General features: G+C 43.0%; 1 protein-coding gene across 1 annotated transcript in view; it reads right to left on the minus strand.

Moving 5' to 3' along the window:
- NCKAP1L (NCK associated protein 1 like) overlaps positions 1 to 27,204 on the minus strand; it is a 1,588,380-nt gene that overhangs the window by 1,506,147 nt on the left and 55,029 nt on the right. Inside the window, exon 2 of the mRNA XM_078688681.1 lies at positions 6,586 to 6,696. Within this exon, the coding sequence (XP_078544807.1) occupies positions 6,586 to 6,696 (111 nt within the window). The remainder of the gene's footprint in view (positions 1 to 6,585; positions 6,697 to 27,204) is intronic.

The raw sequence follows: 27,204 nt of genomic DNA on the forward strand, positions 1-27,204 counted from the left end.
CTGTCTTATACATTTTTTGTAGGGGTTGTTATTCTCTACAAATTTGTTCTCATATTCAGCCATAAATAATATGGCCATCTCCGGGGCATAAGGACAGCCCATGGCTGTCCCCTTTACTTGTACAAAGAACTCATCATTGAAGCGAAAATAGTTTTTCTTCAATGTCAGTTCTGCAATTTCCAGAATGAATGTTGTTGGGACCCTGTGTGGCCTGTCCCTAGTTTCCAGGTATAACTCCATCACCTCTAACGCCTCACTTTGAGGAATTTGCATATAGAGGGACGTCACGTCCATGGTAACCATAATCTCAGAGAGTGGGTTAAACTCCAAACCCTCTATTTTGACCAAAAAATCGGTCGGTAGGCTGAGATTAAGCATAGTTTGTAGACAAATCTATGTCAAGCATAAACTCAGAAAAAGCTTGTACAAGGCACCTCAAAGCATTTGGATCCAGGCTATAAGCATTGCGTCATCAGTGTACAACAGTATGGGCATGGGAACAGAATTACCATGGGGACATCTTGAGTAATATCACTTAAAAAGGCAGTAAGTTTATTAATATATAAAATAAATAAAAGAGGTGCTAAAATACATCCTTGCCTGACTCCATGCTGAATTTTATAGGGTCGGATAATTCGCCGTTTGGACCAAACCACACTCTGGCTCTTAAGTCTCGATGATGGTTGGCCAAAAAGTGCACAATCATGGCATCTATTCCCATTTCCAACATAACAGCCCACAACGTTTTACAATTCACGTTATCAAAGGCTGAAGATAGATCCATGAAGGCAAGGTATGAAGGAAAATGTTTTGATATAGTGTATTTCTCTAACAGCACATTAAGATTTAAACATTGTTCTATAGTTCCAAAGCTTTGCCTGATCCCATTTTGACAGGGAGATAAAACACTGTTGTCATCACACCAATCTCTTCACCTGTTAAAAATCACTCTATCCATACTTTTAACAGTAGAACCAATTAAAGATATGGGTCTGTAGCACTTAGGATCAGTGTGGCTGCCTTTTTTTTAAAACAGGAACTATGATGGAGCTAGACCATCAAGGGGGAAGAGCTTTCAAATCTAAAACATTAGTTAACAGTGGTGCCGAAGGATCAATTCTACATTTAAAAATATCAATGGGTACTCCATCAGGCCAAGGGGCATTAGAGGAAGAAATACTATTGAGGGCAATAATCAGCTCCTCTACAGTAAATTGGAGCATATCATTAGTATGAATTGCATGATCAGTGGCATCAGAGGTACTACAATAAATGTTATTAAAATGGTCTGCCCACTGGTCCCTGTAATATGATTGCTCATTGAAGTAAAGAAAATACTTTTGTAATTGAAAGTTCACTGACCACACTCCAGAATTCACATGAGTTCTTAATGGAGGCTGCGCTAGTCAATCGATCCCAGTTAGTTCTTAGCAATTAGTCAAGCACCCTCATATTACCCTCTCAATTACTATACCAAAAATTAGAAAGCTACATTTATGAACAACCACAAATCAAAAATGACCCTCAATGACCAACTTACCTCTGTGGTCAGCAGATCCCACCAATACCTTCACCTAATGTATTGGACCAACTTCAACACCTTGACCCCATAGGTTCTGCAGTGCCAAGATCCACCTTTCACGTAACAGTAGAAATGCGTGGCGGTGTAAAGTCAGCTAACTCACAATGTTATATAGCTTTTATAGCTTTTTCAACTGCATAAGATTTGTTAAGAGTGAAGCTTTCAAATTGTAATTTTTAAAAAGAGCAGAGAGAAATCATTTCTGCTGACAAACAGGGCTACCAGGGAAGTGCGTGCGTTGGTGCGGCTTTGCTGATTTCCCCTTCCACGGCTCTTAGTCACTAAACCACCCGGTAAGTCCCAAGCCCCTAGTAACCACCCATATGAAAAAGCGCATTCGTTACTATCCTTCTTCCTGTTGTGCCCGAACTTTGTACCAATTGCTTCCAGTTTTCACATTTTGGAGTCGATGCAAATACCTTCACAAATCATACTCCTGGCATCCTATCCATCTACTCCAGCATGCCCAAATATAATTTCATTTCAAAACTTCAACCTCAAGAGATCCAGGTCACTGCAGTAAATGATATGGCTGGGAAGATGCCCTAGGATATCATCAACTCATACATCTCTGTATCGGCTACCTGCCGGCATTGGGTGTCATTTTTAGGACCGTCTATCTCATTTACAAACACATAAACTGGAAGGCCCAAAATACCTTAGCAACAAAGTAGAGCTCATCACTGCACACATATGACAAATTCATCTAAGGCCGGCACTATGGCATTCTCATTACATCAAGCGTCCCTCTCTAGAACACTGATCAAACCTCACCAAAGATACTCACACTGCTGCTCACAGGTTCTCCACCTGAATTAAAGATGCAGTGGACTCCTTGGCCCCGATAAAGACCTTTTCCAATAGGTAGAAAAAGCCCTCAGAACCCTGAACTGAACTACGACCCAACAGATAAAACACAATACGCTCAATCTTTGGCCGAATATAAGAAATTAATTTTGGAAGAAAAAAGCAAATACTTTACAACTAAAATTTTACAGGCAAAGAACTCGATTACGGAGCTGTTTTCAACAGTTAAAAGCCTAGCTAAATTACCAGAGCCCCCTAGGATGGAAAGTAGCACTGAGTTATGTAACTTATTGGCACAGTTGTTTGGGGACAAAGTGGAGGCAGTGTACAAAGCACTTAGGGATTATGGCAATACCATAATTGGGAAGCCTCAGGCAGGCACTGCACCCTCCCCACCAATCCTGCTGACTTCCTTTTCCTCATCCCCCATTGAGCAGATCCTCCAGGTGGTTAAGACCTCCAAAGCTGGTGCTCCACTAGATCCTTGCCCTCTGAAAATACTGCACCTTGTTCCTGAAATTGTCAGTGAACAACTGAGGGTCGTTTTCAAAGGATCATTTGCTCAGGCATCTTCCCAAATGCCTAGAAAATAGCATCAATTCTGCCCTTCCTGAAAAAACCTGATCTCGATCCAGCCGACCCCAGCAGCTATAGAGCCATCTCGAGATTACCCTTCCCGGCAAAGTTGCTGGAGAAAATACTAAACACACAACTTACAACATTTATCTCCTCCACTGAACTTCTGGACCCATCACAATACGGTTTCCGGGAGGGGCATAGCACAGAGACAGCACTGGTTATGGCTACTGAAGAACGTAGGATGTTTGCATGGGTTGGTAGCCGGGTAATAAAAAAGCAGAGCCCGGAATTATTATCATACGCCTGGTTAGTGAATTGAATTATGTTGCATGAACAGTCAAACAAATTGTACTGTTGAAATGTATGTGCCTTTTTTTCTGTGACAGCATAACTTTGTAGTTTAGTCATTTTTTGTAAACACGTTTTAATGCTATCTTGTAAACGTTTCACATTTTTAATTTATTTTTTAAATGTTTTTCATCTGTTTGACCTGAAATTTTTGTGCATAGTTATTTGCAGTACTTTTAATAAGCACAACACAATTGGCATACTTTTTTTGTGAAAAATCAGCCCCTCACCCAACAGCAGCTGACTCCACTCCCCACTCCACATCTACACTGAGGTCCTTTTTTAGAAGATCCTTTAAAACCAATAAGTCCTGGAAACTCCAATCCACAGCTAGAGCCAACTGACCCTTGTGGAATGAGTTACAAATTGACTGAGGACACAGAAAACTGTTAACAGGACTTTACAAAGCTCCAGTATTGTATTTGACACATTAGATGGTCTCCATGGTAGAACAACATAAAGCCAACAATTACATTGGTTAAATAACAAGTGTGAACAATAAAATACAATGGGGTAAAATGACGACAAAATGAGTCGGACTTTGCACCTTGTCGCAAATAGTTCCATGTGTGCTTGGCAAGGTGGGTTTTGATCCTCTTGGGTCAAACAATAAGGAGAAATGTGGCAGTTCAGGTCTTGGCTCCCAGGTGTACTAAATGAGTCATATCTGAGGGTTATGGTATGGTAAAAAACTCACACCCAATGGAGTGATACTTTTGTAAATGAAATTTAGGACACAATATTTATATTAGACAACATTTCTGTCTACTACAAATCTGACAAGAAGTCCTATTGCTTCTGTCGCTGAATTGATGTAACCTTCCCCAGTTCTCCTAGGTTCGAATACAGAGGACCCATGTTTGATTCTCACTATCTGTGAGTTTTCTGTACACGTTCATCCTTATTCCAACATTGGACCATGCAAATTAATCTTACATCTAAAACTTTTCACCAAACCTGAGTGTGATCAACACAACTTGTGTTACAGTTAAGGTATAAATAGGTAGTGAGTAGTAGGAGGGGTTTGTGTTTGTGTGTCAGTCTCACGAAAAAATTCACTCTCATCATCCTTCTGCATGTCAATGTCTTTCTATCCCTTTGGGCTTGTGATTTCCTGTCCTGGTGTTCTTGTTAATTTTCCTAAGTCCCACTGCTGGTGTCTCTTAGTTTGTAAATCGATACCGTTTTAACTCTATGTGCGTAATGGGTTTCCCCTGTCACAGTGAGCGGGTGAAAGTAAACAGACCCATGGGATTCCCCCATTTCCCTCATTTCAATGGGGCCAGTAACTCTCATTACTGACTAAATTGGAATTAAGAGGCCACTCCTAATTAGAGCTGTAGCGCCCAGTGCTATGGTAAGAGCACATCCTGAAACTAGACTAACTTCATTACTCCCCCTCCGGAAGAGCTAGTCAGGGTATGTCTGTCGGTAAAATCTGGCTCCCCTTTGGACCCAGTGTCCCCTAAACGGTTGGGGGACAGTTTGGAGGTCCTGGAGCCTTACATAAGGCATGTCCTGGACGTCTCCTTCTTGTCTGGTGTGCTACCCAAGGGGTGGAAACAGGCAGTGGTACTCCCTCTCCGGAAGAAACCCCACATTGGCTTTGAGGTGTTAGAAAATCTGAGGCCTATCTCACTCCTGCCTTTTCTGTCCAAAGTGGCGGAGAAGGTGGTTAACACCCAAGTTATGGAATTTGTGGAGGAGGCAGGGCTGCTCCATACTACGCAGTTTGGCTTTAGACCTCGCCATTCAACGGAGTCTGCCCTACTGATAGCAACGGAACATCTGAGACAGGGTGTTGATGAGGGACAAACGATGGCCTTGATCCTGTTAGACCTCAGCGCGGCGTTCGACACTGTAGCACATTCCACCTTGCTACAGTGTCTGAGCAGAGGTGGCATTGCTAAAACTGCACTGAGGTGGATCCAGGCCTTCCTAACGGGAAGGAGCTTCCAAGTGAGGCAGGGTGACTGCTACTCGAAGGGGGTACTTTTGGGCCAGGGCGTGCCCCAGGGCTCGTCTCTGAGCCCGACCCTTTTTAATTTGTATGTAGCGCCTGTTGCCTCTATTGTAGAGAGTTATGGCCTCCAAATGGTATCTTATGCCGACGATACGCAGCTGGTCATCTCCCTGTCGCATGCACCCTGTCTTGCTGCAGATGGCTTCCGATCGTGCATGAAAGATCTTGCCGATTGGATGGCCTTAAACTGTTTGAAACTTAACGGCAGCAAGACTGAGGTGCTGGTGGTGGGGAGAGACCAGTCTGCCTGGTCGTCGGCTTGGTGGCCATCCTGTTTGGGATCAATCCCCCCCCCCCCTGTCAGGAGGCAAAAAACCTAGGAGTATGGTTTGATGCGGGTCTCATTTTCGGGCCCCAAATCAACCGTGTGGTGGGCGTGTGTTTTGGAGTTTTGAAAAGGCTGAGGAAAGTGCTTGAACTACTGCCTGTGGAAGCTCGAAAAACCTTGGTACATGCATTGGTGACCGCAAGGCTGGACTATGCGAACCTGCTATACTTAGGGGCATCGGGGAAGAGCTTTGGTCGGCTTCAAGTGCTGCAGAATGCGGCAGCACGTTTGATCCTCAGGTTGCCCAAAAGGGCGCCTTCGAGGGAGGCCTTGCAGAAGCTACACTTGCTCCCTGTGAGAAGCAGAGTGGAGTTCAAGGCCCTCTGTACTTGCCATCGGATTCTGAATGGCAAGGCACCTCGACCACTGCGGAGCTTGATTGAATCCTATGAACCTGCCCGAGCGTTAAGATCTGCGGGTAGGGGACTGTTGAGAATTCCCAAGGTGAAGAAAGCCCGCATGGGAGGCAGATCCTTTAGGTATCTAGCGGCAAACCATTGGAATAAACTCCCAGTGGACTTGCGGCTAGAACCAGCAGAATCTAGGTTTCGAGCTAAATTAAAAACTTACCTCTATGTCAGATAATCTGCCCGCCCTGCAGCTAACTCCCTGTTTTCCGCCTCTCTCATTTTAGCGCGGGGACACGCCGGTGTGCGTAACTCAGCGCTCTATAAATGTCCCTATTATTATTATTATTATTATTATTATTAGATCTATGCACTCCCTTTCTCAGTCTCAATGCATTCCCTGTCCTGTTGTAAGTGTCTTCCTAGTGGTCTATAGACTGAAAGGCAGGGTGCTCGTATTGCATGGTGCAGTGAAGGATGTCTGCCTTCTGGAGAAGGGTGATTTGAGGCTCACTTAGCTGCAAAGACAAACTGAATATAAGGTGAAGAAGAAAGTAGGAGTATTCCTTACCGTGCTGCTTCGAACATCAATATTAGGAAACTTTTTGTTGATGTATTTGACAGAAGATTCCATTATCTTCTCTGTGAAGAAAAGAGGTTTGGATTTGGGATCTGAGCATGTCTGAAAAGAAAGAGCAAATAAAGAAGATGTTAGTGGTACCCACCCGGTAATCTATTAATTTGTTTGTTGTTGAACTAAAGCAATGGATCAAGTAAAGCAGATCAAAGCGGAATTAAGTAATAAAGTATTGTGTAGTATCAAACAATGGACCTTAATAGATATCAAGTCACCATTTTCCAACTGGGTTGGAAGTTCTCCAGTGTATGGGCTAAGTACAGAATCTGGAGAAGAAGTTGCAGGAGGAATGTCCTTCACAAGACTTTTCCTATGGTAAAATATATGACACCTGAGGATTTTTTCTTATATGCAGCACTTTTACCAGGTATTAAAAGATTTTCCATTTCCCTTCTGCTCTAGATGAAGCCCTGATGGGATTTATATCCCTTTTCACAGAAGTCTCAAACACTGTAATCATTTCAGAAACCAATTGTAATTCTTGTGTCATCCTAGAAATATTAAGGATTGACTGAATCCTCCATTACTATAATCTGTTTCCTTCGGGTGACACATCTAATCAGTTAGTTCCTTGGTGCAGTTATCTCTAAGTGGCAACTTCTTTCTGAGCTCGTTGAGCTATGAAAACAATTATTGTGAAAAGACTTTAAACATTTAAACGAAATTATTAATTTCCCCATATTTCACTGGCTTGTTTCAGGGGATGGACATTACAAAGCTCCTTCATTTATGCCATGTGCAAAGATAATTGACCCCACCAAGTGAAGCAACATTTTGCCACCCTTTTCCCCTGAAAATGAGTCCATATTTGAATATTTATTTTTTATTGGAAAATAGTTGAAGCTAAAAACTGCAGCGTGAGGTTCTCAAGAGTTGAATTGCTAATGGAAAGGAGGGTCCAAACTGTGGTTTCTTGCTTTATACTGTTCATCTCCCACTCACATTCTGATGAAATGGTTATTACTTGGCTAAACACTGGAGGAAAATAAGTTGATTTTCTTAACTAATGCAATCTCATGAAAAAGAGCTACTTTTCTGTTGTGGACCAGTCACCAGATTGCTGTTTTTGCATCTGTTTGAAGTGGGTCAATAGGACTCTCCACCTTCTTCTGTACCCATTCCTATAAGCTTTACAGTAAAAGGTCCTGAGAAGAAGATTCAGTAGGTAATAACACTGCCTCAAAAGTGATAATCTATTCACCAAGTTTATTAGTTGCATTCATACACCAGTTCGTGAATATGACAAGGAGCTGAAGTGTATTAAAGGGTGGGTAGTACGCTACACCATCCAACTTGGTTGGATGCATGTTGAACTGCTGTGTGCTCTATAAAGTAAGGGCTATGATGTTGTGAATGATAACCATGCCTTGTATCCTTACCATGGTATGTGTAGCTATGGTTATGTGAATCACAGAGCAAGGTGGGATAGAACATTTATATTGTTGTGTGTAGTTGGAAGGGGATGGGTTTCAAAGTGTCAATTTCCCTTACATTTCTCTAGCTTCACTTATTCTAATATTGAATTATTTCTGTTGTCATTACTTCTGTCTAGATCTCACTTCATTTGTTTTCATGACGCAAATTATTTTGATTAGTCGACAAATCTCTTCAATTCTTGCCTGCCATTGATAGGACGGTAGCTCCTTTCAAAGTGTACTCATATCATTCAAGACAAATTCGCCAGTTCTAGTATTTTAAGTTAAAAAAAAAAGTAAACAACTTTGAGTTCCTCGCGGGTCTCTAACCAGGTTGTGTTTATTAAATCAGCCTTAACAGTGTTTTGTGTGGCTAGAATGTTTTCTGCCTCCTACAATCTGGATTATCTGAACTGGTGCTGTGCAGACAGATTAATTGTTGTATCTGTTGTGATTTATTTTGCAGTCATTGATGTAGGCAGTTGTTCCCTTTACTTAACCCAAAATATGCCTGGCTGTGTTACTAGGGTCACCTGTTTCCCCAAGGTCGACCTGGCCTTGTTATTTAAGGACTTCATATTCCCCAAGTCTCTGCTTGGCAGCATTAGTATTCCCCCTCATTGTAGTCAGTGGTACTATTGGGGATTAAGTGTGTGCAAAGATGCTTGGCTGCTGCAGTTGTTAGGGGGATGTCTGGGTAGCACGAGGCTTACACAGGCCTGGTTTGGAACCGACTCAGCAACTTCCTAATTTCCTAGGGACTCTACCAAGCGTGGGACCTGGTACCAAATACCTCAATGAGGCTACTTTCCCTTGTGAGGTTGTCGCTTTTCACCCATATGTTTTAAGGTGGATGCCAAGACTGCCTGTGTGCTTTCATGTAGTGAACTGGTCGGTTCAGCCATCCTTAGCTAAGGGTTGTACTTGTCCTTGAAGGTTCAGTGTAGTCGAAGCTGTTCAGCAGCACACATCCATCAGTAAACCAGTGAGCCAGGTTACCACTGCAGCTCTTCCAGGGATACAACTCCCGAGACCGAGCAGTTTGCTGTGGATTCTTTCATATTTTCAGGTTTAATCTTTTTCACTGTTCACCGAAGCAATGTACGTTTGAAATGTTATATTCTTACTGCATTCACTCTTGTTTTTTTAATGTCACATGCTAATTAGAGCTATGTGCCATTTTTGCTATGCTGCCTAATTTGTCATGCTGCCTTCAATTTAATTATTTATTTTGATAATGGTAAAATGGAGGGACCACTCGCCCCATTCCATATACCTAGTTTGTTGGATCACTCTACACTCTGCTTAGTTTACCCTTCTAAAGTATTAGTGCTCTATTATTTCTACACATCCTCATCCTTTTTAGGTCGAGCATTCAAGACCTCTTGCATATACTTTAGTATATACTTAGATGTGTATGTACTTTGTGGGCTCTGAAGATCAGCCCTAGGACTTGTCTGCTTCTGCTTAGGGACTTTTTTTCTCTTCAACTGCCTCTATTTGACTGTCTTGATAGAAAACGACCATGAGAGGTCAGTAAAATACCAGAATTGCTTTCTGCTGAGGGAGTTTCTTTATTTTATTTTTTTGGGCAACTGCCTCTATTTAACTTTCTTGATAGAAAATGGCCAGCAGAGGTCTGTAAAATACTAGAATCCCTTTAGCATTCACTAGATTCCAGTCCATAGAAATTGTCTTCCACGAGCACCTGCAGACAATAATATTGTTTTTCAAATCTTGTATTCTCAGTGATATGACCACAGAAGGCCCTGATTTTATATTAAGAACAGAGCTTTGGACTAGACGCTTGAAAATCACTTTGCATCCTTTCTGTGCACTGGGACCATTTTGTTGTGCTGCCTTTGACCCGGGATCCGCTTGCTTGCCACCTGATAGTCCCCCCGCCGCTGCTTATTCCACCTACGAGCGGATGCAGAGCGGGGGGACTACACGCCCCAGGAGTCCTTGCGGGGCAGTTCCGCCCACTGACGCTCACCACCGCGCCCGGAGGCATATAAATTACCGGCGCTACCTCCGCGTCGCGGGACGCGCGCGGGCGGCGCCGGGCTGAGCCCGGGACAAGGGCGGGACAGTTTTTGGCCGTTAGTGGCCGTGTGGGGCCGGACTGGGCCACCCTCCATGACTCTTTGTTGTGGCTCTCTGGGCTCTTTCCAACATTATGAAGTACTGTCTATTAAGCTTCAGCTGTTAGAGGCTTCTTGTTGTATTGAGTTTGTGTGACAATTGTTGGCAGCTGTTGATTATCCACTTTAACCTCTGTAATGGTGAGGCGTAATCCCGTAATGCCCGTTCTTGCAATCGCCCCAAAGCCTAAGGAGGCAGCGAAATTGCAGCTCCCTAGCCTAACGGCCATAGATCGCATGCTTCAAAAATCAATTGGCGTGGTGGCAAATGCAATAGAAGATACAGAGCGACGCCTTTCGCTACCTGTTGGCTCTGTACCTCCTTTAGTCCCTACCAATGTTTCGATGCTTTCCATCAATTCTCAGGACTCAATATTGGCACCATATTTTTCAGCTCTTCCAGGCGGTGGGCATGCCCTGACTCCACAGGTCAGGGCCCCTTTGGTTGTTAATTCACCCTCAGGGACTGTCCCCTCATCTGTAAGACTGTCACTGACCCCCTCCTTTTCGCAAATCCTGTCCACTAATGACTTTCCTCTTGAGGGTACTGCTCCTTGTACGAATGGGTGTTGTCTCACGCTAGCTAACACTAACTCAACTTCGGGCTCTTTTACAAGCGTAGGTACGGTTAGCCCTAGCGTGAAGACTAGGGGGCAGTTGGCTAGGCGCAAGTCCAAGCAAGCTGTTAAGGAACGCCCAAATGGTAGAAATTGTAAGGGGACTGCTGAGGGGAGCAAGCCAAGGAAAGTGCCCGCTAAACGATGTATAAAAATTTGTATAACTCTGAGAGCAATCCGAATAGGGATGTACCTGCTGTGGTTGAGGATCTAGACCTATTAGGTGATGTACACCTCTGGGAAAGAATTGAGACCCTTTTTGATAAACCTTCTAATAGCCAAGAACGAATCGATTCTGTAAGTTGTAACATCATTGAACCAATCAATACAAACCAAACCACAATGCCCCCTCCTAATGCTGAGGGAGATATCCCCCTTACTGTCCAAATCGAACACACTTTGAAGTCCCTCATGTTACCAGTGGTTCAAAGGTTAACCGAATCGCCGCTAGCGGTTTTCCCGCTGTGTGCGGCGTTTTAAAAAAAGCCGTGTTACATGACGAGCTGAGCTCGTCATGAGCATGCGAGCGGCGCAAAGGACCTAATAACTAGATTAGACCGCTTTGAGCAGAGAACTTTAGATAACTTTTTTTCTGTAAAAGCCCTAATCAAACTGCATTCCAAAAATAGTCCCTATCTAGCAGTAGCCCAGAATCAAAATCCAACGGCTGCCCCAGTGGGAAAGGGCAAAAGTGTTCCGTCGCACCAACAGGGCACTATAGGATCCCCTAAATGAGCTACTCTTCTGGCGAGCGCGGCACTAACGAATCAAATTCCGGTAGTAGCCACAAAAACGATCATGGCCAGCAAACCAGTAGCTCGATCATTGCCCAAGGGTGATAAGGGGACCAGCGTTAGAGCAGGCATAGAGACCCCGAGTACCAAAAAGTATAGCTGTAACACACAGAGGCGTAGTAGTGATCCAGACCCGAAACCCGACCTAATTTCTGGCAAGATAAGCAATCTAGCTCATATTGATCTGTCGTGTATTTCTACAGGTTCTGAATCGATCCCCCTATTCCTGACCCTATTCTGGTTAAACTAACTATCTAGTTAACTAACAGTCAGCCCATGAGGCAAGAAATCCCCCATGATGCAGATACCGTTATCTGACGCAGTCACACTACGGCACAGGAACGTGTTATCTGATTAGGTCATAACGCTTGAGATCTAATTAGACAAGCGACATCCCTCCAGCCCCTGATAAGGCATACGACGTTCTCATAACAAATCAAACCTATGACAACCTGGATAATCCGTGCGGCCATTGTTTTGATTTCACAGAGAACTTTTGCAAAAGAATGTGCTAACGAGCAAGTCGTATGACATCTTTATTGACGTACCTATGTCCATCCTTACGTCAATCTCGGCACCTTTATGGTATAAATATTGCCGACCTTGCCCTATGCAAACACACGCGTGGTGACAAGACGGAGCAGCCATACTTGCCGAAGCCGAGAGCAGAAGCAGACCCCGCTGGCAGCAGCCCCGCCTTCCTGACGCGCTGAGAGACGCGCTGCTATCTCAAGCCGAGAGACCCAGCACCGGCGTTTCTGGGCAGCCCTCGCAGGCAGCCTGGAATATCGAGAGCAGAGAAAGAGATACCATTCCTCATCCATCCTAAATTCCAGGTACAGAACTGAATAACCCCTCACAGAGAATTCTTTAGTTATTCACTTGGCAAAAACAAACTTAACTTAAACTGTAACTTTCTATTCCCGCCCACGCATTAGACTTAGGTCAGGTACACGGGGTAGGCGTATTTAGAAACACCAGTTGAGTACGTTTAGTCAAATGTATATGTGTATGTAAATATATTTTAATCATTCTAAACATCATATGGCTCAGAAACCATATCAATGTTTTTACAGTATTATTTTATACTATTGCTTTTAATGTATGCACTTTACTTAACTATAAGTATTGCAATAATATCGATCCATTTCTCTTGTACGAGAAAAGAGACTGATCAATAAATAACATCTTTTATTGAACACGCCCGTCTCTTCCTTTTCTCTACATTCTGATGAGACTAAGAATGCACGTACTGACTGAGTAAAATAATTGCCTTGTGCTCACACGACTCTCGAGATTGACTCTTGATTAGGGGAGAGCAAAGTTGTCATGTTCTATGGTTGTCAGAAACTAAATCCCTTCTTGTCTAATCAGGGAAGTTAATCCTTCCTTGAACATTCGAGAAAGTTTCTAGCGAACTCTGAGCTTAGCTGGCAAACCCAAAAATTAAGTCTAGCATCGACAGTAGTAGACCTAGTTAACGTCTGGCCTAGGCCTTTACTGCTGTAGGTACTATTCCAATGCGCAGAGCCTATTGGGAAAATAGGAGCTACACTACATGGCGCCCAACGCGTTTGGAAAGGGCGATAAAACTAACGTAAGACATTTAGAGTAACTCAGTCGTGCTTTCTCACTCAGACCCCTTTTCCCGAATACTCCAAAGACGTCTGGAGTGGGTGAAAGGTTATATCCTCCAAAACCTCGCAGGAGGGAACTCCTATGTATGGTTCTTGGTCAAGTCAACGTTGAAGGATAAAAACAGTTCCATAATATTGTGCATCTAATCTTTGTTCCATAAAGAAACCTGATCTGCAAATAGACATAATATCATCCTGTCTGTAAAATGGGAGACAGTGATGAAGAAAGAGAGGCAGTTAGATTAGCAGCTGAAATAGCAGCAGCAGATACTGCACTAAAGGATGCAGACGCGGATATAATACTCATTCCGGTCAGCAAAAGAAGATCTATAACCTTAAAACTTATAGAAAATGGACTGACACCTAGAGGTGGCACAGTTATATTCGTAATTGAGGCACATGAATATCGGCAGACAGAGGTATACTATACATGGATACATTTTCCAGCAGCAAATGCTGTAACAAAGTACTTCCACTATTACAAAATAGAGGTTCCACCCGACATTTACACTCCTTTCGAGGAGGTGGAAGTACCACTCAAATTCCAAGAGCATTTGCTCTTATTTGATGGCGCCCTAATACATAACAATCACATTACAAGGCTCGGTCCTTTAGGAAGACCAGGAGCAACGTGGCCGGTCTTAGCCGGATACACACCACATCCAGACATCGAAAGAATGCCTGCAGCAGAGCTGTTAATACAGCTAAAACAACTACTAAAAATTCATAGACAATTAGTTCAGTATGTAATGCGGACTTCAACAATTCAGCCAGCGATTAAACTTCCACAGCTGACCCCTCACCAGGGGAACACAAATAAAATTACACCACAGAACATCCAATCCTGCCTAGGTAAAGTTCCAGTTAAACGGGAACAAATACCATTCTGGTTGGCACAGAAAATCACCCAAATAGAGGCGGTGTTTCCTGACACCACCCCGCTGGAAAAACACAGGATTCTGACTATATGTCTCCCAATGGGAATCGCACCACACATTGAGGACTGTGACACTTGGGGTACAGTCTTTGCTTCCATCTACACAAAAACGCACGGTGTCCCATCCATTTCGGTGATACCAGATGTGCTAAAACAAATTCAAGATGAATACGGTCCAGAACCTGCTTTAACTCTTGGTATGAAATTACTAAAAGACTTCAAACAGGTTTCGGCTATATTACTAGCCAACATAAAAGGTGAAGCAGCAAACGTGGCGATCCGCCAGAGGTTAAAAGAGACAGATATAGCAGACCAACCAGCTGAAATAGCCAGAATCATAGAAAAATCCTATGAGGAACTAGGCAGAGATAGTCTAGGTGGAATACCAGTAAAACCGCAACTGACTACAAATCCAGAAAAAATATTTTTTAATAATAATAATTCACCAAAAAAGAACTGGGATGGAAACAAACAATCCAATCCTAAAGAAAAGAAATTCCAGTCCCGAGGAAGGTCTCCTAGGCGAAGAGAGAAATCTCCAAACCAAAGACAGAGGTCACCGCAGAGTGACCCCTCTGGGAATAGATATAACCTTAGAAATAGGGATAATATTAAAAAACCTGATAGATATCAAGACATTGATACACGTCCCTCTCAATCTTTTCAGAATTCCTCGCAGAAATCGGAAAGAAGAGGACGATCAGAAGAGCACGCCAAGTCCAAAGACAAGGAACCTGCTCAACTTAAAAAGAAATTACAATTTCCAAAAAAGAAGGTAGCCAGTATCAAGGTAGTTAAAAATGCCGAGAATACTGAGGACACAACTGAAAAACGGAGAATGGGCTCAGACAATGCTAGACAGCGCAGCAGAGGTGAGCATAGCTCGCAAAGTCCTTATGAATCATCTGGAGACAGTGGACACGAATGAATACCTTCAAGTGGAAACTGCAGACACCAGAGTTAGCAAGCCCCACAAGATATACGAGATAACATTACGTATAGAGGGAGATAAGACTAGGAAAATAAGGGGACTATTTTGGGATAACCTCTCCAAAGGCTATGACATCCTTCTAGCTGAAAAAGACTGGCCACCAGAGTTTGTCAGGGAGTGCCCTCATGGCGAAGAAGTAATTATGCCTGCCTTCTCGAATCAAATACCGATTCATAAAAAATACACACTTGCTAGAAAGTGGGCAGTGGCCTTAGCACCTGCTTTATATAAAAATCATGTAGGATGGGATGAGGATTCTCCTCCTCACAAAATCCAGTTAAAATCACAACCAACTGCACAAAGGCAGTACCCAAATAAGCAAGAAGCTAAAAAACAAGTAAATGAAATACTAGATCAGCTAGAATACCAGGGGGTGATTGAAACTTGCACCTCACAAATGAACAATCCTTTGTTTCCGGTCTCCAAACCAGACAATTCGTACCGTCTAGTTTTGGATTACCGACACCTTAACACATGTTGCAAAATCTTTGCAGTGCAAAACTCACACAGTGCTGCACTAATGAATAACATAGTGCGCAAAAAATACAAAACTACCTTGGACATTTCCAATGGATTCTTTTGTCAAAACATAGCACCAGAGAGCAGATCTTTAACTGCATTCTCAGTAAATGGCACTCAAAAACAATTCTGTCGGTTAGCCCAGGGGTACAAGAACAGCCCGGGGGTATTCTCAGCGAGAGTAACAGAATTACTACAACTATATGATGATGAAGCATTATCTTATGTCGATGACATTTACTTAACAGATGATGACTTGGAGACTCACTCGAAAAGGGTGAACACCATAATACTTGGGTTCGCTGCAGAGGGTTACAAATTCAACTTCAAAAAATCCAGAATTGCCCATCTGACGGTCCTATTCTTAGGATATGAGTTATCAAGTGAAGGCAAAAGCCTGGCAGACAATTTCCTAGAGAAATGTGCCGTAATCCAAGCTCCTAAAACACTAAAAAACCTACAGTCAATTCTAGGCTTCCTAAATTTCGGAAGAACTTACATTGCAAATTACGCAGAAAGGGTCAAACCCCTTTACGATCTAATTAAACCAGACTTTAAAAGATCCAGTTGGACTCAAACACACACAGAAATTTTGAGATCCTTACAAACAGACATGCTAATTAAAACAAAATTAGAAACCCGTGATAATACACGCAACCTTGTGATCCGAGTCATCCCAGGGAGATGCGGATTCACATACCTGACCTCTAATGAGGGAGTAAAGGTACCAATTGCATTCAAATCACACTTGTACACTAAGGCTGAAATGAAATTTAGCCCAACGGAAAAAATTCTTACAGCGACACAGACAGCTATAGCAAAAGAACGAGCCCTGGCACAAGGTAAACGAATAATAATCGTGACACCGATACCAGCCCTAGAGGCGGTAACAAAGGCAAGCATTCCAAATGCTAAAGCACTCCATCCGAGATGGATACAATGGGCTAACTCTCTTGCTGCAACAGACGTGGTGTACGAATTTGATCCTTACTTAAAAACACAAGAATTTCTCCAATATGAATTTGAATGTCCTCCGCCGACCGAAATTCTGCCTCTAGACCAATACGGCTGTATAATATATACAGACGGATCAGCACAGCCCGCAGTAGGGGGTAAACAAGCTTACAGTGCTGTGTGCGCGATTGTTAAAGGTCGTTGGCACGAAGGGAAATTTAAACCAACCCTCACTAAAACACAATCTCTAGGAGATTGCACAGCTCAGCGAGCTGAACTACTAGCATTCAAGATGGCGCTTGAAAATATTGATCGAGAATTCCCCACACTTATAGTGTGCGATTCGTATTATTGCGTTCAGTCTTATAATGAATACTTGCAGATCTGGCTTCAGAACGGTTTCAAGGATGCAAAGGGTGGCACAATCAAGCATAAAATGCTCTGGGAACAAGTAGCTCTTTTACAAAAAGAACTACCAAAGACTCACGTGATACATACACTGAGTCATCAACGTGATGGCGTTCACGTTGAAGGGAATTCATTGGCTGATGAGGCCGCGAAAGCAGCTGTGCAAACGGCTTCCGTAGCTGCCGCCACCCGGTCAAAAACAAAAATAGACAGCGAAATATTACAAGCTGTCAGCGCTTCAGAAAAGGATTCGATAGAACCACTCCCTAAAGGCTTTCCAGTAAAATACTCATACATAACTGATGCAAACAATGTTCCTTTTGCTCGAATCCCTGGAGTGGGGGATAGGGCAATTCCAAACATGGAACATAGGTTAGGACTAATAATAGCGGCACACGAAGGGCTTGCTTCTATTCATGCTGGCGTCTCAGCCACAGTATCATTATTAAAACAGAGATACGGGTGGCCACAGATGAGAAGACAAACAAGGAACTATGTTCTAGCATGTGAAATATGTCAAAAAATGAAAGTATCAACGGTGAGACGTCCAGCGCAGACGCCCCTTCTAATCTCGGATAAACCATTAGCCTGTGTTTATCTAGACCACTGCGGTCCCTTACAAAGGGATGGTAACTATAAATATATCTTGGTCGCAGTGGACTCATGCACGAGATTCATATGGATGTGGCCCCAGCGAACGGCTGACGCCAGAACTGTTATAAAAGATTTGCGGGTCTTCATCGGCACATACGCAATTGGCATTCTGCATTCGGACAGTGGTCCTGCTTTTAGCTCTCGGGCTTATAAGGAGGCCATGGTCAGCATGGGCGTGCAATTGCGGTACTCTTGTCCATTTCACCCTGAGGGGAACGGAATTGTTGAAAGAAAAAACCGTGACATAAAGCAATCTATAACGGCAAAGGTATTAGGTTCAGGAGCTGGGTGGGTCAAACATCTAATAAGTGTCCAACGTAGTCTAAATAACTTGCCAAGAAATTCTCTGAAGGGATTCAGTCCGTACGAATTATTATTCGGAACTAGGATGTTGATCTCTGACCTTGATAGTCAGACTTCAGTGGTAATAGAAAAAACCTTTGATGTCAAAGACCGTTTGGCTATTTTGCAGGACTTAAACAAAACAAGAAAAGACCTGAGCAACATACAGTTGAAACAACAGCCAACAACCACTGAAGAATCACCACCTGTCCCAGCAAGACCTGTCTGGATTCCAAAAGTCGGGGATCTAGTCAGGGAGAAGATCGCGGTAAAGAAGGAATTTGGGCCTTCTTACAGAAAAGCAGTTCCTGTCTTGTCTGTCAACGGGACAAGATCAGTTGTACTACCGACACTTGCTGGAAAAAAGGAGAACCGAGTTGTATCCATCGACCTGGTAAAACCACAACATGTGGCCAATAACAAACAGTAGGCCAAGTGGACTCCCAATAAGTAGCAGAACACCAAGGTTTGCTACCAGTACAGAGGTCCTATCAAAGAGGCTCATCACATTCGAAACGCCTACAGAAGAACAACAAGGACTATGCAACAATGCAATAGAACTAAGACCTCTGAAAACCCAAATAAAAACATTTAGCAGAGACACACCAATCTATACTGAAGTACCAAGTGACAATGCAAAAAACAAAAATCCTGAACCAATTGGAACAATTGACAGAACTGCATCTGGTTACTTCATCAACTTCGATGATTCCTCTGAAGGCTTCAGTGAACCAAAGACACAGCCATCATCAAAATCCTTTAAAGACAAAGCTAAGGAACTTTTGAAACAACTGAAAGAAACATATCTGGTTTCTCCATGGATTGAATTTTGGGTGGGTTTTGGTGCATTTATCCTCATACTTTGGCTCATCATGGTATTTACTTTGGGACGCTTCATTGAGGGAAAATATGCTAAAATGGACACAGCAAGTCAGAACATCAACTTGGTCCTCAAACCACACACATCTTCACACGTCGAGAAAAGAGAACTTTCTCCAGAACTTTCTTCAGCCAACTTCACAGCCAATCCGATACCTGGTGGGGTAGCCTGGGACAACACTGACTATGAAATGTATGGTCCGGTCGAGATCCTGAAATATCCACACCAAATCAAGATCTCCTTGAGTGACTTTGCAAAACCAAACTCATTTGCTGATGATTGGGACTTTGAAAGTATTAACAATATGATGTCTGACTTAGTAATGTCTGCTAAATTTACAAAACATGATTATTTGCAAGGTTCTACAAATTATGATAGTATGTATTGCTATAACCATTATGGTAACCATTTCTTGCATAAATCTGCACAACCTAGAAATGTTTTAAATTATAATCAATGGGAACATTGTGCTACACCTCCAAAAGGGAGCTCTAGAACCGTTTATGACAAATATTCATATTTTTCAGGTTTTAACATAACTAATGCTGAAACATTTTATTACAAATTGTCAAACAAGACAGGGATGAAAACCATGATAACCAACACAAAATTGATATATTCAGATTCATTCTTTGAAAAAATGAATACTTTTGGATTTGATTATTGGGACAAAAATGTTGATTTGAAAAGTGTTTGGGGTACAAAAGAATGGCAAGTACAGGGTTTAGAAGCTTTGTTTAGAGCCTGCATGATCCCAGAACAAATGATATTTTTAAATGACACTGTTCAACAAACCACCTGTCTTGGCTTAGCCAAAATCAAAGATTTAAATAACCCGTCTATTCCAAAGCCAACAATGTTTAGCAATAGCTCTGATACAGATGAAGGAATAGACATAAACCATATACTTAACCAAAACAGAACACATCCTGATTGGAAACAATGGTTGATCTGGCCCACAGATACAAATAACTGTCAAGATAGATTCCTGAATAAAACACAGGGTTTCAAAATGACCAGGCCAGACCCTAGATATCCCCAAAGACATCACCCAGGGATAATAACAACCTACAGTGTGGGCAAATTATGCCTTCAATGGCTACAGACTTCCACACTGCCTGAAATTAAGCAACACCTAACTTTACTTACTGATGGTGCTGACTTGCGTGATTTCATACTGGGACCACGCAAACAGCGTCAAAAGCGTTTCATAGCAGCCTCTGTATATGCAGCATACAATGAGGCCTGGAAGGTTACTCAAATTGAGACAGCAGAAAGAATACGGGAAATTGACCGTATTAATTTGGAAAAATCACTTTCTGTAGTGGACAATGGGTTAATGACTCTGTCCTCCAGAATTTTTTCATTGGACAGCATTGTGTCTTCAGCAATCGATATATTATCGCAAGACTTACTGTTATTACAACATGGTCAGTCACAATTGCGTTCCATTGTACAGCTTGGCTGGACGTTACAAAATCTGCGTTCAGGCTATGTGCCTTGGCGTTTAATCAACACAACGTCACTATTCCAAAACTTTAACCTTACTGATAGACAAATCGGTATGGCGCAAAAGGGTGCTGATTATACAATCTTGAGCATTAAAAAACTAGAAAGATTACCAATGACAATGTCAGAACGACCTGTCAGTGAATGGATAATACACGGAATCATAAATATTCCAATCTCAACCTTCAGGTTTCAATACTGCCAAAAATATATACAGGCTGGCATGTACGAGAAATTGGGAAAGGGGTACCTTAAAACAACTTGGAACCTGCCCTATTCACATGCATGTGTCAGTAATAAAGGACAGAAAGTGTTTCTTAGTGGCAACAATTGTGCTATGTCACTAAGCGGCACGCTTCTGTGTAACGGAATTAGTTTGCATGGAGCCTGTGAAGGGAATTCATACAACCTTTCATGTCACCAGCAAGGCGCACCTGTAACAGAAATAGAACCATTCTTTCAAAGACTCTATAATGGGAGTTACATTCTTATTGTAGACCGCAGATGTTGCAGTCTTATGCCCGGGACTCCTTATCTAGTAACTACAACAGCGAAGGTCAAGTGCTGTGGACGTTCTTTGTTCCCCAGCTCCTTTCCAGACAGGGAGGCAAGGGCATGGCCCAGTTTGAAAATTACTTCTATTCGAATAGACACTTTAAGCAGAATGAAAACAGTGCTTCTTCAGACGCCTACAAGGCTCACGTCATCAAAAGAAACGTATGATCTACAAGTCGCAAGGACGACTGCAGAGATACATACATTATTATCAACTAATTCCCCCGTACATTTCGCGGAAATCCTGAGCGAAATCTTAAATATTTCTGATACCACTGGGGTCTCAAAGGTATTTAAGACAGTATTTTCGATGGCATTAACACCATTCAAAGCCATACTGGGTATTTTTCCAGATTTCGTCCATTCGATTTTTGGCGGACTTCCCCTGATCCTGGGACTAATTGCAGGAATCCTATTCCTAGTCCTTATTTTTCGTTATGGCAACCCATGTCACAGATCAAACTCTCGCGACAATGGAAGATACGATCCTAGCCATTGGATACCGGGACCGGATATCAAAAATCCTGGGACTTTCCCGGCTTAGAGACCTAAACATGACTTGGTTTCTATCATTTCGACCAATGTGGCAAAGATGTGTTTTACCTGTACTAAGGTGTCTGCTATGCGGAGAAGAATGCGTGTTAGACACCTGTCTGACGCTACAATCGGATGCGCCAGTGGATGCAGATACACTGTTGGTTCCTACCAAGGTTCACGCTTTGTGCTGCCCTCAAAGGCTGCCAATCCTGATGACGGCATTCCTGGAATCTTCACCACTACGATTGAAGAGTAGTGAAGTTCAAGATTAAAGCAACATCGAACAGGTACGACCTTCTGTCAGCAATGCAAATCAGAATGTCAATGGAGACAATCATGCGCATGAATGCATGGTTACCCCTATTTCCGACTTAGTGGAACTTTCCCATGAAGCTGTTGACAGTTTTTTCGAAAGCCTGAATGATATGATGTTCTCTCCGGAACAGAAATAGAGACTTTTGAGTAAACTCGCACACGGCGTTCCCTGAATTCGGCCTTCAACTTTAAAAATAAAGTCACATGAACAATTACAATCCAGTTCACGGACAGCAATTTTTTCAGCATGCCCCTTAAAATATTTTTCTACATATTTTTTCCGGGACACTGATCTTCTGCTTAAAGTAAGAAACTATTCCTAGAGAACTAAGATTTCTATTTTTAGATACTTTATATAGACTTTAGCTGCCCGCTGGTAGGTTCACAAATATTTTATTATGTGATGAAATGGTCTCGAACTTCCTTTCTGTATAGCCATATTGAGAGCCATTTCATGTGTATTTCTCATATACCAAAAAGCAATAATGCATAACAATGCGTGTTTACTTTTGCATTTAATTCATAGCTTAAGTGCATACAATATATATGACTGCAATTTTTCAGTATATTTGAAAATTTCGAAATGCATTTATGTATTTTGGGGTGGTAAGGTATACACTATACTCTATAGTATGTTGTACTATGTTATACTATGCATAGATTAGTAGATATGACCATAGTTAGCGTGGAGTGGGTGTCGTGTATTTCTACAGGTTCTGAATCGATCCCCCTATTCCTGACCCTATTCTGGTTAAACTAACTATCTAGTTAACTAACAGTCAGCCCATGAGGCAAGAAATCCCCCATGATGCAGATACCGTTATCTGACGCAGTCACACTACGGCACAGGAACGTGTTATCTGATTAGGTCATAACGCTTGAGATCTAATTAGACAAGCGACATTCCTCCAGCCCCTGATAAGGCATACGACGTTCTCATAACAAATCAAACCTATGACAACCTGGATAATCCGTGCGGCCATTGTTTTGATTTCACAGAGAACTTTTGCAAAAGAATGTGCTAACGAGCAAGTCGTATGACATCTTTATTGACGTACCTATGTCCATCCTTACGTCAATCTCGGCACCTTTAAGGTATAAATATTGCCGACCTTGCCCTATGCAAACACACGCGTGGTGACAAGACGGAGCAGCCATACTTGCCGAAGCCGAGAGCAGAAGCAGACCCCGCTGGCAGCAGCCCCGCCTTCCTGACGCGCTGAGAGACGCGCTGCTATCTCAAGCCGAGAGACCCAGCACCGGCGTTTCTGGGCAGCCCTCGCAGGCAGCCTGGAATATCGAGAGCAGAGAAAGAGATACCATTCCTCATCCATCCTAAATTCCAGGTACAGAACTGAATAACCCCTCACAGAGAATTCTTTAGTTATTCACTTGGCAAAAACAAACTTAACTTAAACTGTAACTTTCTATTCCCGCCCACGCATTAGACTTAGGTCAGGTACACGGAGTAGGCGTATTTAGAAACACCAGTTGAGTACGTTTAGTCAAATGTATATGTGTATGTAAATATATTTTAATCATTCTAAACATCATATGGCTCAGAAACCATATCAATGTTTTTACAGTATTATTTTATACTATTGCTTTTAATGTATGCACTTTACTTAACTATAAGTATTGCAATAATATCGATCCATTTCTCTTGTACGAGAAAAGAGACTGATCAATAAATAACATCTTTTATTGAACACGCCCGTCTCTTCCTTTTCTCTACATTCTGATGAGACTAAGAATGCACGTACTGACTGAGTAAAATAATTGCCTTGTGCTCACACGACTCTCGAGATTGACTCTTGATTAGGGGAGAGCAAAGTTGTCATGTTCTATGGTTGTCAGAAACTAAATCCCTTCTTGTCTAATCAGGGAAGTTAATCCTTCCTTGAACATTCGAGAAAGTTTCTAGCGAACTCTGAGCTTAGCTGGCAAACCCAAAAATTAAGTCTAGCATCGACAGTAGTAGACCTAGTTAACGTCTGGCCTAGGCCTTTACTGCTGTAGGTACTATTCCAATGCGCAGAGCCTATTGGGAAAATAGGAGCTACACTACAGATCTGCCTCCAGCCTGTATGCCTTATGTGGTGGCATTGGTAGGAGTACCATGTTTAAAGCAGGGAAAGACCGAATCTCATAGCGAATTAAAGAACAAAGCTACATTTTGGTTAAATAACAACAGGCCCCTCCCGAGGGACATGGATGGTCAGATCATTCATGTTAGACGAGTCAGCTGGGTGGGAAGGAGAACTAAGGACGTTCAAGGGGGCTGCATTCTGGTCAACTTTAGGGACACCAGGGTGGCAAGGTTTATCTCTAGCCTGCAGCATACCTATGGCGAAGGGGGAATCCGTGTTCCCGATCTGGGCTATTTCTACCCACGCCCATTAAATTGGCACCAGAGACAGGGCCAAGGTAACCAACAGTGAGATGGGCAGTCTGGCAATTATGGTGTTTGCCCATACTTTCCTTTTAACTGTGGCACCAACCCTTGCGGAAGCAATTTCGGGCGCTGACGCAGAGACTATACGCCCTTGAATTCCCCGCTGGATTTTACTGATGACTGTAGGCTAAATGGGAGTAGGTCTCCAGATAGTAGGGTTCTTTTACCTCATGTTCCCCAGCTATCTGCTGTGGTTACGGATATCAGAGGTGATTCATCTACGCCCAATGTCTCTCATATAAACCACCCACAGGGCGTGGAGGCGGCCGACAGTTCAATAATGAGGATCATTAGTTGGAATGTAGCTGGCATCTCAAGGAAGGTAGAACTCCCCGATTGGAATACTTTGGTGGAGTCTTATAACATCTGTATCTTCCAAGAAACCTGGAGTCTGGAACCAAATCATAAGGTTGGCTATCAAACTTTTTTTATACCCACAGTTTTGCCACCATCAGGGAGGGGACGCCCCTCGGGGGGGCTTCTTATATGGGTGAGTATCTCCCTGGGCTGTAGTATTACACAAAAATGCTGCAGTTCGCCAGACATTCTTAGGATCACAATGAGAGGGCCGGGTGGAGGGAGGATCCTTGACATATTTGATATATATGCATGGGGCACTAAAGGCAGCTCTGAGTCCCCCACAGTAGCATTGCTAGAAAAGTCCCTAGGCGGATGCTGTGATGGTACCCAAGTATTGGTCGCAGGGGACTTTAATTGCACACATGAACCCCTTGAGGTAGATGATATCTTGGATGTGTTGGAGGATGACTCTAGGAGGGGCATACCAGCCCTAGCAATCCCACCTATAAAAAAATGATCACAGCAGGCGATTCAGCTGAACGCTATGACTCTTGAGTTCGGCTTAAGAGCACTAAATGGCAGGACAGCTTCGGACCCTTTGGGTGCCCACACGTATAACAGGTTGAACCATACATCAAGGATTGATTATATTCTCCTTGATATAACTCTCTGGCATTCTGTCCAGGATATGGCAGTTATACCCACTGTAGATAGTGACCACAACTTGCTGTCTCTAACCTTAAAGCATTTGTGGCCTAGGCAGAACAGCGTAGCGTCACTATGTAAGGCAAAGCCCACTAAACAAGTCTACCCATCTAATTGTGGAAGGTGCATTAAGTGGAGTAAAATTGCCCTAGACGAGGCGAAAGTCCAGATTATAGATACGTTATTAACAAATTCGCTGGGCGCGATGGAGTCGTTTACGACAGATCATTCAGATCCCTCAAGAGGCCATAACCTCCATAGGGAACGTATTTATGGTACCAATAGCAGGGGGTAGGGCAACTGTTCATCAGAGGCCCAAGAAGAAGCAGGGATGGTACAAACCACTATGCAGACAGAGGAAGTCTGCTCTAATAAAAGCTGTCAGGCCAAGGTCTCAATCTTTAATCCAGCAAGCCAGGAGAGAGCATAACTTGGCTGTAGTAAATGCTAAAAAGGAGTGGGAGAATTTGTATTGGCATACCTTAAGAGAGGCTAGCGTATTTTTAATCTAAACTACACAAGACCAAAACAACAAAAATCCAACATACACAGTTCAAGAATATGGTTTCAAAAAGAGTTCTTAAGGTTGCGTTAGAATTCTCTACGTTGCGATAGAATTCTCTACTGATGCGTGAAAAGTTCACAGTTGCGTCACGTTTACTCACAGTACCTTTTAGTTGCAACAAAGTTCCAAAAGCAGAAGCTGGTGCGGTGGAAAACAAGCGATGCGTTGCTCCTGAGACCCTGGGGAAGCGATGTGACAGCCCCGCTGCAGCAGCGAGCGTGTTGCGTGTCAGGCCAAGGTCTCAATCTTTAATCCAGCAAGCCAGGAGAGAGCATAACTTGGCTGTAGTAAATGCTAAAAAGGAGTGGGAGAATTTGTATTGGCATACCTTAAGAGAGGCTAGCGTAGGGCGGGACTTGGGCCGCTTTTGGAGTACTACAAGGGCAAAAAACAGGCCCGATAGTGACCTTATTACCTGCAATATCACGGGCCAGGCTTGGTTTGACCATTTTCTCACTTTGTATTCCTGCCAGCCAGAAGCTCCTATTATTGCCGCTCCTGGCAGACCTCTAGCGCCATCTGGAGAAAACACCTTATTCCCTTTTACAGCTAAGGAGGTGGAACATGCGATTAGTTGCATTGTGCCCCAAAAGGCACCTGGCCCCGACGGTATTCCTGGGGACCTGCTCCGCTCAAATTTGTCAAAGTGGGGGAAGCTCATCCATACCCTACTTAATGCTATTAATAATGGCGCTGCAATCCCAGTATCTTGGAAGGGGGCTGAGGTCGTCCCTATTTATAAAAAGGGCCAGAGGGATGACCCTCCTAACTACCACCCAATTAGCTTATTAGACTCTATCCAGAAGGTCGTGGGAAAGGTGATTTTAGAGAGAATACACTTATGGGCTAAAGATAACGAGATTCTCTCTGATTACCAAGCCGGTTTTAGAGCCAGTAAAGAATTGGCTTGGTAGTTTGGTCAGCCCTGTTCCCATGATGCACTGGGCCAGGGTCAGACTAATTTGCATGTAGCCAGGTTCTGAACTGGGATGGTGTAGTGAGCTAAAAAACGGTGATGGATCAAGCCCTGATCTTTTGACTGGGTAGGAGTGTTCTGCTTAATTCAGATACTCTGTCCATCACCACCCCCTTTTTGAATGGTTTTAGAGCCGGCACTGGCACAATCGAGCAGGCTTTTAGACTGTTGTTAATTTATTGGAAAATAGTGGTTATAGGCAAAGGCAGTCTTTACCTCACATTTATAGACTTAAAGACTGCCTTTGACCTTGTACCTAGAGGTCGCCTATGGGGGGTGTTGTCAGATATGGGGATCCCCCCTAATATTTTGTCCATCCTAGTGAGGCTACATGAAGGCAACTT

The sequence above is a fragment of the Lissotriton helveticus genome, chromosome 1_1, assembly GCF_964261635.1.
Source record: "Lissotriton helveticus chromosome 1_1, aLisHel1.1, whole genome shotgun sequence".
Lineage (NCBI taxonomy): Eukaryota > Metazoa > Chordata > Amphibia > Caudata > Salamandridae > Lissotriton > Lissotriton helveticus.